The sequence below is a fragment of the Aspergillus thermomutatus genome (assembly GCF_002237265.1).
Source record: "Aspergillus thermomutatus strain HMR AF 39 chromosome Unknown NODE_2, whole genome shotgun sequence".
Lineage (NCBI taxonomy): Eukaryota > Fungi > Ascomycota > Eurotiomycetes > Eurotiales > Aspergillaceae > Aspergillus > Aspergillus thermomutatus.
Window position 1 is genome coordinate 150,152 of NW_020798050.1, and position 13,004 is coordinate 163,155.

At 49.1% G+C, this 13,004-nt stretch overlaps 4 protein-coding genes across 4 annotated transcripts; 2 read left to right on the forward strand and 2 right to left on the reverse strand.

The window, feature by feature from the left end:
- Positions 1-123: 123 nt before the first annotated feature.
- On the forward strand, positions 124-1,393 carry CDV56_109138 (F-box domain protein; the record flags this gene model as incomplete). The annotated part of the gene is made up of 2 exons (XM_026762757.1): positions 124-497; positions 628-1,393. 2 exons carry the CDS (start codon positions 124-126, stop codon positions 1,391-1,393), a joined length of 1,140 nt encoding a protein of 379 aa, XP_026618938.1.
- A 1,086-nt stretch (positions 1,394-2,479) lies between these two features.
- CDV56_109160 (coatomer subunit gamma) lies at positions 2,480-5,561 on the reverse strand (the record flags this gene model as incomplete). The annotated part of the gene is made up of 6 exons (XM_026762779.1): positions 2,480-2,712; positions 2,773-3,588; positions 3,650-3,997; positions 4,064-5,030; positions 5,090-5,400; positions 5,486-5,561. The coding sequence occupies 6 exons, from the start codon at positions 5,559-5,561 to the stop codon at positions 2,480-2,482; spliced, it is 2,751 nt and encodes a 916-aa protein (XP_026618939.1).
- Positions 5,562-6,092: 531 nt separating this feature from the next.
- CDV56_109199 (phosducin family protein) lies at positions 6,093-7,011 on the forward strand (the record flags this gene model as incomplete). Its single annotated transcript, XM_026762818.1, has 4 exons — positions 6,093-6,130; positions 6,195-6,377; positions 6,453-6,808; positions 6,869-7,011. The coding sequence occupies 4 exons, from the start codon at positions 6,093-6,095 to the stop codon at positions 7,009-7,011; spliced, it is 720 nt and encodes a 239-aa protein (XP_026618940.1).
- A 558-nt stretch (positions 7,012-7,569) lies between these two features.
- CDV56_109217 (uncharacterized protein) lies at positions 7,570-11,891 on the reverse strand (the record flags this gene model as incomplete). Its single annotated transcript, XM_026762836.1, has 7 exons — positions 7,570-8,089; positions 8,205-8,455; positions 10,320-10,377; positions 10,439-10,528; positions 10,661-11,687; positions 11,750-11,822; positions 11,880-11,891. 7 exons carry the CDS (start codon positions 11,889-11,891, stop codon positions 7,570-7,572), a joined length of 2,031 nt encoding a protein of 676 aa, XP_026618941.1.
- Between the last annotated feature and the right edge of the window lie 1,113 nt (positions 11,892-13,004).

Below are 13,004 nucleotides of genomic sequence, written 5' to 3' on the forward strand. Positions count from 1 at the left end.
TATTATCTCTTATCAGACCAACATCAACTGCCCTCTACGGAGTACGCAGCTTTGATCCCAAATCGCTTGATTCTTAAGTACTCTGCGACATTATAATGGCATTCTGCAGCTTATACGCCCCAGATGCACTCTACTCGCCAAATCTATCTTCCTACCGAAATCGTTGTGCAGATCGTCCGCTTCGTTGCTGCAGATGAAGCCCATCGTCAAGAGGCGCTGTACGCATGCTGCTTAGTATCGCGACAGTGGTACTCCGCAGCCATCTCCTTTCTGTATGAAAAGCCTCGGCTACATCAAGGAAAGTCTTTCCAGCAGTTTGTGTCGACTATCTCTCCAAAAGTCGGTGTACGAAGGAATAAGCTGAATCTGGGAAGTTTTGTCCGCCGCCTGGATCTCAGTCGCCTGGTGCACCATAGCTCCAACAGTGTGACTGCTAGACTGCTTGGTCGAGTCAAGGAGAACCTAGAAGTTTTCCTGGCTCCAAGAGTGTCATTTGCGTAAGTATTGGCTCTCTCATTTGGACGTGTCGGCTCTTCTTTTCATGACAATGCTTCTCAAGCTTCGATCAATCGATATTTGCCGCATATTCTCCAGAAAATGATTGACCATTTCTAACATCGATTACAGTGTCAACAGCCTTCCTGCTTTGTCGAAATGCACGAATCTCCGCCATCTTGATCTCTCTCTAGTTGTGGATCCGATTCCCTTCCCCGATCTCAAGAAATCGTTAAGTCGTCTGCCGCGACTGCGCACCCTTCGACTTCCCCACTCAACCAATCTCGATGTTCCCGACTCATCACGGACAGAATGGCCTCCCCTCCTTCACAAACTGCAACTGAGCGGTCACTTCTCTGCCACCACGATCCCCTCATTTTCCTGGCCGCCTGCCCTCACCAGCTTGACTTTGAAGAATTGCACGGATTTGTCAGTGACCAGCATTGCCTGCTTGCTCAGTAGTCCGCAGCTGAGCGAGACCCTAAGACACCTTGCAATATCCAATGCGAATCGTGGGCTTGAGCCTGGGTCTATCAACGCTGTGACGGCGTTCCTGCCCGACCTGACATCTCTGAGTGTCCCCGGTGACATGGTAGATGAGACCTTCTTCGATGTTCTATACTCCTTGTCACCTCCACTGGCTCTTGAAGTGCTCGAGTTCGACATGCCATTCTCGGACCCAATACTCCATTTTGAAACAGCATCCTTAATAATGGCGCTAAGCAAAGGCCTGCGTAACGTCCGCTCCATTGGATTTTCGGATATCTTCTGCACCGACGAGCGCATTGTCGAAGACGAAGGAGTTGACGATGTCCTTCATAAACATGCTAAGCAGAGAGCTGAACAAGGTGTGGTGACCGCGGTCGATGAAACTGAAGTCGGTGTATATTACATGTGACTGGCATGGCTTTCCTATCTATGAGATTGCATGTACACGCCGCAGACGATTCATGATTATGACTTATGACCTCGGTACACTGTTTCCCTATGATGACAAAAGTGGCTTTCGCTGGTGTGAACTTAGACCATGTCTTTTTCCGTTATGTCAACATCATATACTCTAGACACAGTTGCTTCACAGCTAGAATGTATCAACAATAATGTACTACCAAAATGCATAACCTGTTTACCATGTACCGGCTGACAAGCCCAGAATTTATGCTATGTAAGATTTTCAGGCGCTTGAATTATCAATATCATGAAGCTCATTTAAAAAAAGTTTACTTTCATACGTAGGGATGCATGGCTGTCGATGGGGAATTCATCGCTCTGTACGGAGTAGACATATCGTTCTCCTAATGAGCAGCAAAATCAGAACAAAAGCTCAAAATAATGACAGGCTCAACTCTTGACCGGCAACAAAGATGTTTGATCAAACAATAAGATTAGAAAGAGATCAGTCCATTGTTTCGTTCTGCCAGTCTTATCGTCGCGAGCATTTTCTGGGACAGTCGTGGACCTTGGATTCCTGTTGAATGGCTTCAAACATACCGTACCTAGGTAGAGAATAAGCTATGGCATCAGAAACAATTCTTTCACATCTACACGCTATCGCACTGTACAGGTTTGCGCGAGAGATCTAAAACAGGGACTTGAGACATTTTTGATCTGTCTGCTTCTTCGACTAAGTGCACTCAAGGTCTAACTAAGGACCCCTTGAGTCATAGTACTGCCCTCCTGGGACGGTAACGAGGCGAGAAAATGAGAGAAACAAGGGTACGGAACGTCCAGAAGACGCCAAAATAGAGAATATGGGGTAGAATGATCAAAGAAGATGACAGAGAGGCAGAAACAAGTGGATAGTGGGTTTTGGAGACTACACAAAAATATTCATCGCATCTAGCTTGACACTTCAATTATAGAAACTGGCAATTGAAGGAAAGAGGAAGGAACAAAACGCAGGAAATGGTTCTGGTCTCATGAAAATGCAGAATCCGTCATTAGTGCATGCCTGCTGGAACCTGCACCATTACAATATACAACCTTAAGCAAGAGCTGCCATGACAGCAGGAGCGACACCTTCCTCCTCCGCTCGGATGGTGATCTTGGTAGTGACTCCCGTCTTGCTTGAGAAAGCCATCTTGATCAAAGCTGCTACCCTGCCACCTGACACAGTCTTGCCGAAGAGCTTGAGCGTATGTGTGCTGTTGCTAAGAGCCACATCTGATCCTTCCAGAGGCTGGAGAGAAAGGGCGGTGATCAATTGTTCGGTTGCATCTGCAGCTAAGTCAGTATGTCGAGCTGGATTCACGTTGAAACGTCGAATTCGAGACGCACCTGAGATGCTCTTCATGTTACTGAGCTGTAGAGTCTCACTGACTTCCTCCCCGTTCGCACCGGTCTGCTCCCAAACGTGGTCAAAGCTGCCGGCAAACGTGGGAATAACATAGTCGCTGCCAGTAAGCTCCAAGTCCTCGACTTGGTACTCGTCCTCATATCCGCTATCCTCCGGCTCACCGGTTGTAGGGTCAATCTCTTTGCTGGTAAATTTCAAGATATTTGTAAATGATGTGACAGGGAAGCTGTCTTCACCGGCGAGTTTCTTGAAGGTGACGTATACGATACCAGGCTCATTTGTAGCCAACTTGGGAGCGGGCACGATGAACTCTTCTTCCAGGACGTCTTCCTCGGAAGGAGTGGCGACTACCGTTACATCCTCAAGAACGGTATCGGGCAGAGTGTTCTTAACGTCGTACTGCAGCACAATGTGCTCTTTGAAAACATGCTTGACAGCTGTGACCACGTATTCCGTCTCGCTCTCAGTAAGTTCTACAGGCACAGAGGACTTGAGTAGAGTTCCGTATGCCTTGAGCTCCGGAATCTGCATGAGCTGCTCGGCATATTTCTGAGTTGCCGCTGCGGTTGCCGCCTCGGCCACGCCGTTGGCCTTGCCCTTGGGAGGGCCGGCAGAAGGAGCTTTGAGGGTGGGAGTTGCAGTCGTGAGCTTCTTGGTTCTCTCTTCGGCCAAGGCTTGTTCTTGTGTGACAACAGGAACCGTGGCAACGTCGAACGCCGCGGCAAATGTCTCCTTGTTTGTTGATGTCACGTACATAACAAGCTGATGTTCGAACGTAGAGAGAGAAAACATAGAATCTAGTTATGTGAGTTACGTTACCGAACATTTCAGGTGGAAATCAGACAGAGTTATACATACCGTTCTTGATGAATCGTTCGGCCATCTCGTCCTCTTCCGCCATGAGACGAAGGTTGAGAGCGGCTCGGTCTCGTACCTCATCATCTGTATCGTCAAGGCAGCGTGCAAGGAGGACGGAGACACTGGATTTCACTTCAGGATCCTTTTGTCCAACACCAAACTTGGCCAGGGCCGTTACAGCGGCAGCTCGTACGATAGCATTCTCCAGGACGACTCTGTTGTAGATGTAGCGGATGTACTTGGTGGGATGAGATGTCTTGGGTCCTTCTACACCGAGGAGGTGCAGAATTCGGACCGACAACTTGGTGAATTCACAGTCCTCAATAAACTCGCAGAGGTGGGCAAGAGCTAGTTATTGTTAGTTGAGTTGCCGAACAACCAGGTTAGAAAAAAGTTGGGGTTGGGGGTTCGCACCATCTTCTTTGCTCTCAGGAACGAATTTAATCAGGTCGAACATGCTTTCAACGACACTCCGCTTGAATTCATAGCCACCCTCATCCCTGAGTATGCCGCTGAGGAACGCCAGCATGCCGGCCTGCTTGCTGGGGAACTTCAAGCAGAGAGTCCGAATAGCCTCGACGATAGTTATCTTGAACTCATCCGTGATATCGGCCATAAAACCGGAGATCTGCTTCATCAAGCGATCAACACTGGCCTCGTTGCCAGTCTTGAGTAGTGTTGTGATGGCGAAAGTGGCGATGGAACGGTTGGAATTGGAGATAAGAGATTCAATGTCGGGGTTGCACACATTGACAACATGAGGCTTGAAGCTGGCAAAGTTGTGGAGGATACGGATGGCAGCAAACTTGGTGATGGCGCGGGGAGAAGAAAGGAACAACTGAAGAACATGAACAGCCTGGGACGCTTCCGCATCGGTGACATCGCGCATATCGCAGATTGCCTTTGCTGCCTCGAAGTTGACCATCTCATGCTTATGCCGGAGCCAGCTATCAAGCATCTGCATCATCGGTTTCCTCAGGCCTGGATCCTCCTCCGCCAGCTTCGCCGCTAACCGCACCAACAATACCAGCGCGGCGGGGCTCTTCACAACACCAGCTGCTCCATACTGCTGAACCATCTTCACTAAAGCCATCCTATCATGCGAGCGCATCTGGTACAAGAGACCAATGGCATGATATTGAGTCATAAAGTTTGATTGCGAGATAGCGTGGCTCGAAGAGCTGCCGCCGAAGCCAAGGAAACCGGTCGACTGCTTCGATGCGGATGCAGCTTCCTGCGTCTCACTCTGCCATCTACGGACGACATCGCGCGCAATTGGAAGGAGGTGGTATGAAGAAACCAGGGCGGCGGAGGAGACAGAGGGGGTCTTGTCGACAATAGCGGTTTTGATCAATCGCTCGATACCTTGCACGGTGGTGGCCTTTACGAATTGCATCAGCTACTAAGCAGGAAGAACACAGTATAACAAAGGGTGCTCACATCAATGATGCGGCACAGAGCCCGAATGGCGTTTGCTCTGTACAGGACGTCGCTACCGACAGCGGTATCCTTCATGATAATGCTTGTCGACATGATGACATCCTCCGCCGTATTCGCGAGTTCTTTCAGAATCAGATAGACCATTTGCCGCAGGGAAGGATCCTTGTTCTGGAACAGCTTGGAAATGCCGAAGAAGAGAGTGGTCGCCTCGTTCGTGGGGAATTGCTCCCCCGTAAACAGGAGGACCGCGATCTTGGTCAGGAGGGTTCGACATCTTCGTGGAGAAATTGGAGAGGAATTGAAAAGACGTGCTATCAACCGACAAAGGGTAGAACATAATTAGTTAATTGCCTGGTAGTTAGATAGCATCTTCAGGGGAACTGGTAATCCCCTTACCATCTTGGAAGACGGAGGTCCGATCAAGCTTGATCATGACCTGATCAGCGTCCTCATCCTTTTTGACGTAACTCATGGTGAAAGAAGCTGCTGATCTAACAGCAGCAGAGAGCTCTGTTCCGATACTCTCTTCTCGTGTAAGTTACCGGTAAAGGTGACGCCGGGGTCAACGGTAGAATAAGGGCGGGTGGGTAAGTATTATGGGTAAGTCGGTAGCAATTGGGTGTGCAGGCGGTGTAAACGATTACCGCACCCTCATTATCCGCGAGGGTTGGAGATAAAAAAAGAAGAAAATGAAAGGTCAGGCCAGAAGGAGCAGTGTCCAATCTCGAGGCAAGGCTACTGACCCTGTTCCAGGGAAGAATCGTGCATGAATGGAGAGGTTGTTGCCAAAGCAGCTCCCGATGCCATCGAACAATCTCCAGGTGGCCTTCCGCGTCTGTGGGTGCTCCAGCCACTGTGGCTGATGCTGCAAACAGAGCAAACACGCGGCATGTACATCATCTAAACCACCACTCCGTAGCTTCAACAAACAATGGCATGGGAGGTATCATCTATCTAAACTTGTGATTTCTGTTCCTAACGACGGATCAACCTTCTTCTCATCATGGAAGTCCAAGTAAACCCGAACGAGGATACTGAGTGGTAGGCGAAATTAATCCCCGCAATTCCTTCACCAAAGCCCCGATAATCACTCACCCCACCATAGGAATGACATTCTCCGCAAACATGGCATTATCCCCGAAAAGCCCCAGGACCCCGAACCATTGATCCAAGAGGCCCTCGTGGAGGCCGAACGAAAAGCTTACGAGAATAGACTCGAAGACAAAGATCTAGATGAGCTGCACGATCTTGAGGATGAAGAAGACGAGGAATTTCTCGAACAATACCGGTACGTCGCAACCATGAGAACCCCCGATATCCCAGCTGCGAGCTTTCGAGCTTTCCAAGTACTGACCAAATCCAGCCAAAAGCGCCTCGCCGAACTCTCTACCCTCCAAAAAACCAGCATCTACAACCAAGTCTACCCGTTACAAAAAGTCGACTACGGCCGCGAGGTAACTGAAGCCTCCAGCAATTCGTTCGTGCTTGTCCACCTCACATCCACAAGCGGGAACGCCGAGTCGCGGATCCTGTCCGAGCTATGGCGTCAACTAGCTGCGAAATACGGCGACATTAAGTTCTGCGAGATCCGGGGCGATATGTGCATTGAGGGATATCCGGAGCGGAATACACCGACGATTCTGGTTTACAAGGACGGAGAGATTAGAAGACAGCTTGTTACATTACGGGAGCTCAATGGACCCAGGACTAAGCTTGAAGGTGCGTTTGTTGATCGTTGATGCTGGAGTTGTATAGATGTTGGCTGACGTCGTCTCGCAGACCTTGAGCGGATGCTATTGGATCTGGGTGCCTTGAAAGAGAGCGATGTCCGTCTAAAGAAGCGATCTCACTCGTCAGATCAGGAGCGTCCATCAAACATCAGGAGTGCGAACGTGGAAGATTACGACGATGATTGGGACTAAGAAAAGGATGGCTGTGAATAATATTTTAGTACGGGATTGCTATGGTCATGCTGATTGTATGATAACGGTTCGTCGATTTTCTGTTTCCGCTATGCATACGATGAAATATGGGACAAACTCGAAAGTGATACGGGTCATCTGGATTGTTGATCAACTCACCTATATTTACGGATTGAGGCTCCGAGTTCATGTTAAAGGATAGGTGACTGGGATTCGAGAGCACAGTTCTCCTTTATGAACACAAGCACGTATATATCAAATTATGAATCATCAGTCGTCCGGTAGCGTCTCACAGAAGAAGATAGAATGAACAACCGTAACATCAAACGCTAGCATTTTCGGCAATCATTGCTTCATATCCCAACACCAACATTCATGTGTGCGTTGATGAAAAATAAATGAGAAAGGTCAATCGATAAGCAAATACCAATCCCAGCCTCGATTCCAGCGCCAAATAACACCCTTCGACATAGCGCCGTATCCTCCCATAATCAGCTTCCAAACGCACAAAAATACGTCCCAAAATCATAACTCGGCCCGAATTCGTCTCTGCCAAGATCATATCAATTCATCATGGCCAGCCGCAGCGCTCGCCTCAATGGCCCGGAGCACCTGGCCTTCCCTGAACGCCGGACCCTGCCCGTTACACTGAGCCATCCCCTTCAATCGATTAGAGACATCCCCGATATCAACCAGACCCCGCTTGTAAAGCTCATGCCCCTGGATAAGATCCCAGGTCGCCCCGGCATCGAGGAGCCTCTCCCCCGTCTCCTCGCAGATCGTCACCCGATGGGTAGGCGCAGGCTCCCCCTTCGGTACAAGATTCGTGTAAAAGTCAGTAGGGGTGTACTTCATCGGTCCTGTGACGGTTGGCTCCGAGTCCAGATGATGGGCCTGCGAACTCGCCAATTGGCCCGATGTAGCCCGTAGAACCTCATTCTCCGTTGCGTACTTGGCCAGCTCCCGCTTCAGCCGTTCGTTGTCTGCGGCTAGGGTGGTGGATTCTTGCTCCAGGGTGCTGACTTTCTCTTCCAGTTCGCGGACATGACGCTCCTTTCGTTCGCGAAACGCTCGCTGACTGAAGGCACCGATCCGGGGTAATGTTAGCAACAATTATTCCACAGCATGCTTTCAGTGCGGGCATGTATTGCAACCCTAACGCTCTCACGGGACTGAATGAATGAATCACATACGCAGCTCGGTTCTGTGCCTTGCGCTTACTTTGCGCTGGAGTCAGGTTGTCCTTTTCCTCGCTGCTGCTCCGATGCTGGGGTTGGTCATCGCCGCCTTCGATGGATCCGGGCTCCGCATGGCTGTTGGGAAAATCATTGCTCGAAACCGAGTGTTTGGAGAAGGATTCTGGTGGAGAGTGTGGTGGCGGGACGAAAGATGAAGGGGCGGCGGGGTTCTGAATGCGAAAGGAGGGATCAAATGAATGATAATTCTAGGATAGGTCAGGGTTAGTATCAGATCCGCATAATCGGCAACGTAGGGAAAGCAACTAGAGAAGTAAACGGATCATGGAGATCATCGCCATGAGAGGCTGGATTGTTCTGATCGGGTGTTGGTAGGCCGTGAAGATTGTAGAGGGAGAATGGCTGCTGAGACTGAGGATCGGAATAAAATGAGTAGTCCATATCTCTGTCTGTGCACTTCTCTCAAAGCTCAAAGCACGTCTTCTTGCAGTAGATGATCGGCCTAAGAGAGAAAAGGTAAAAATTAAAGGTTGCTTAATCGCCGAGATGGTTCCTCTTATCGATGGGGGACAGGAGGTACGGAGATAGATGGGGCTGAGCCTTGGGAGTTCGGAGAGAACAACTCCAAGTGCTAAGAGTAAAGGAACTACTTAGAATAACACGAATGCAAAGCAATCGAAATTCGCCGCTTCGAATAATTGACACAACCTCTTGGCGAGCATGGCACAATTTTGCGCAATCCTAATGATGAAGATGTAGATATGATGAGTTTATATTGAAAGCACCTCGGGACAACGTGGGGGGTGGGTTCAAGCGTTCAAAAAGCGACCCAGAATCAGGGACATCATCGCAACTTCATTATTGATGTCAACTAAGGAAATTGCTCCTGATAATCTGACCAAATAGAGTACAAGAGTTTTCAAGTGATTCATCAATGTCACCACCCACTGAGAGTCCAGTTCTTTACCACGTCACATCTATGACTTCCGCATTTGCTCCCTAGGACACAAAAGGAGCTAGAGACAATTACGAAAAGTGCAAGCCCTGCGATACTGCAAAGATGAATGAAATTGATTGACGACAAAGGACTGAAATATTATTTGAGTGAATGAAGAGACAATTTGAGAGAACCTAGCTGGGAGCTTTCGGGTTGGCTCGCGACAGATCCTCGCAGATTGACTCCTCGACACAAAGCGAGAGGAGAGCACGGAAAAACACATCAAAGCCATAAGATGCCGTTAAAGAAAACGCAAATCGACGTGATACCACCCCGGAAGCGACCCTAGCCATTTTCCGTCGCCAATCACCCAAACGTAGAGACGCATTTCCCTCGTGCCTGACCCACTGCAAGTCGTCCCATTATCCTCATAACCGAACAGTCGTGAGATAAATTTGTTGAAAGGACAATAGCAGGGACCTCAAGAGTAAGACACCCAGAAACTGCTGTCTCCCACCACATCATCGCAGGTCGTTCCTTCTGTCATCGTCCCCTGTTGACACGTCGATAACTCACAAGAAAAACGATAGAAAGTTAATGAAAGCATGCAGGACATAAGACGATGAGAAGTGCAAGAGCAAGATGGGGTTGGAAAAGTATTGAGACAGGGCAGTAGATGATCAATCTGAGGATCCCCAGCGACATTTGTCGACATTCTGATAAAGCTGCTCCGTCAATACTGATGATCCCGTTTATGCATCTCTTATCACCCGACCCACCCGGCAAATTGCGGGGACTGAAAATCTCGATTCAAGTATGAATTCGAGCGACTGAACCAAGGTGGGTGAACGGGTAGAAATAGCCGCAGTAAAAGCATTTCGAGGCCGCTATCGATTTTCCTTCAAAAAGCGTTCGCGTATCGAGTATAAAAGTCGTGAACGGTGGGGGGATTGAGCGTTGAAGAAAAGCCTCCACCGAGCGAAAACACGAAAGACCGATAAGCGAATTGACAAATTTGAGAACGATGAGCGGTCCGTCGAAACGTTGAAGATCGAAAGACGATCGGGACTGGATAAAGGGCTGATAGAGTGCATGGGAACAACAAAAGGAAAAAAAGAATGGAGATCCAGGGCAAAAGAAGTCCGAGAGAATTGCTGCATGATGCAGATAGGTACCGTGATGACAGGAGGTCCCGGGCTTCGAAGTTGGTGTAGGTTGTTGGCATGCAGGAAGCTGAAATACGATCAAAAGACGAGTAAAATCAAGCTACGCTGCCATGCTGCACAATTAGTACCACTGAGCACCGTACCCATCGTCCCGCTTCGGGCGGCTACCGGCAGGCCCATAAGCACCTGAAGCAGCAACCTTGGAAGCAGAGCGCAGCCTAATGCCGAAGACTATGAGATTAGTCAGATTCTAGGAACTGAAGAGGACCTCCACGCGCAGAGCGGATCTTGGAACACCAAACGCAGAGGAAAGGGGTTCCCTACACGGAACCTAGGTTTCAGATACTCACATCCTGTCACTCCCTCCCATAGCACGGTTGGTGTCGGGGGTGTTGTTGAGCGTGTTGTGATCGATGACCTTGCGACGCTGGCTGGAGATAGCACCAGGCTTGGCAGCAGTAGCAGGGGTAGCCATGGGGACCTGAGCTGCAGCTGCATTCTGGCGACCTTCAGCCTCCTTGTCCTTCTTGTTATTGGTAGCGTCCGCAATCATGGCAGCGTTCTTCTGGTACTTGTAGACGGTCCAGTCGAAAACGTAATCATATTGGTAGGATTCGCGGACGAACAGGTCGCGGAAGATCTTGCGGAGGTAGGAGTAGTCTGGCTTGTCATCAAAACGCAAGGAGCGAGTGTAGTTCAAGTAGATGGAGAACTCGTTGGGGAATCCACGGCAGAGGACCTCGGTTGGAGTGGTCATCTTCTTTTCCATGATACGGTCGTACTTTTGCTTCTTGGTGGCCGCCTTCAATCCCTGCCAAGGGAGAGTGCCACGGCAGAAGTAGAGCATGACGTACCCAAGAGATTCCATATCATCACGACGAGACTGTTCAACCCCAAGGTGAGTGTTGATACTAGCATAACGGGCCGTTCCGGTAAGGTTCTTGTTCTCGCGGTACGGGATGTGGAAGTGCGTCTTGGGATCACGGTACTTCTTGGCAAGACCAAAATCAATCACATTGACTTGGTTTCCACGCTTGCCGATACCCATCAGGAAGTTGTCGGGCTTGATATCACGATGGATAAAGGACTTGGCGTGGATGTATTCGATACGGGAAATGAGTTGATCTGCCAGGAGAAGCACAGTCTTCAGGGAGAACTTGCGGTTGCAGAAGTTGAAGAGGTCCTCCAAACTGGGACCCAAGAGGTCAATGACCATGGCGTTGTAGTCGCATTCGGTACCGAACCAGCGGACAAACGGGATTCCAACACCACCAGCGAGCGATTTGTAGACCCGAGCTTCATATTCAAGTTGGGGGTGCTTGGCCTTGACACTCTCGAGCTTGATGGCGATTTCCTCGCCGGAGATGATGTTGGTACCTGTATCCTTTTGTAAGCACTTGCTCACCAACCAACTTCCTCAAAAAGCATCGACGACATACCGAGATAGATGTCACCAAAACTACCACTTCCGATCTTACGGCCGATGCGGTATTTATTACCGACTCGCAAATCCTATGTTTCGACCATATTAGGACAAGGGTCGAAGGATGCATGGATGTAAATACTAACCATGGTCGTCATCTTGGATGTCGATTGTCAGGCACAGCTCAATGCTGTGGCTGGAGATGATGTCAAAGACTGGTAGGAAAGACTTGTAAGTGATTGGGTCAAATGGTAGATGATGTCGAGCAAGGTGAACAAATTCTGGCAAGACGAGTCTAAAAAAGAGGATCCAATGAGGAAAAGGCCAATGCTGTGAAGAAAAAGAAGGGTTTGAAAGCTGTAGGACGGAAAAAAGGTGCAAGCTCCAGCCTCCGGCGCGTAGTTACTTGGCAAAGTGAGTGAATGGCGATCAGGCTGTGGGTGGAGAGCTGCTGACGGAAGGACACGCCTCAACAACGACTCAACAGGAGAAAACGGCCACCGAATAGATGCAGGAGTTGCAAGAAGTGAGAGTAGAATGTTGAGAAAATGTACTCCTTGTTGTTTTGTTGCAAATAGAACGGGTTGTGGTGATGAGGACGTTTGATTCCGACTGTAGAGGCCCGACCGAAGAAAAGGCGGAGGGGAGAAAGAAAGGGAAAAAGGAGACCGAGAGGCCAACTCACCTTAAGAATGGGACTTTGAAAAGGCAGATATAAGACGCGCAGGAATTAACAGACAGGAAAGAAGTACCTGCTGTCGAAAACAAGAAGGAAAAAAGAAACAAAAACCAAGGGCAGAGCCTTGATATTGGAAGGTGGATATGGGGGGGGAAAGAAGAGAAGAAGGGAAGAGGAGGAAGGGAAAGAGAGATGAGTCTGAGTGTTGGGTGTGGTGTGAACCTGTCTAAGCAGTACTGAGAGTAAGAGGGGGTCGGTCGGGTAAGTAAAAGCGGTGATGGAGAGATCTGAGGTTTAGACACAGGCGGCGCTCTTTTTCTCCTGGGACTGGGAAAAAGAACTCAATTAGAGGCAGACAGGAGGCAAAATCTGCCCCAGAAGAGGCTAGGCAGGTATTGTATGTCAGAAGACAGTATGCTGTATTACAGTATCATATAAAATGACGGGAGTCTAGATTATGGATTATCTTCACCTGATCTCAAGCTAATAATAACAACACAATTCGGCTATGGATATTTCACACCTGCCTATTACACTCATCATGCTGTCAAAAGCCATCAGTCATCAAGCAAAGCAAGAACCAGAACAAGAA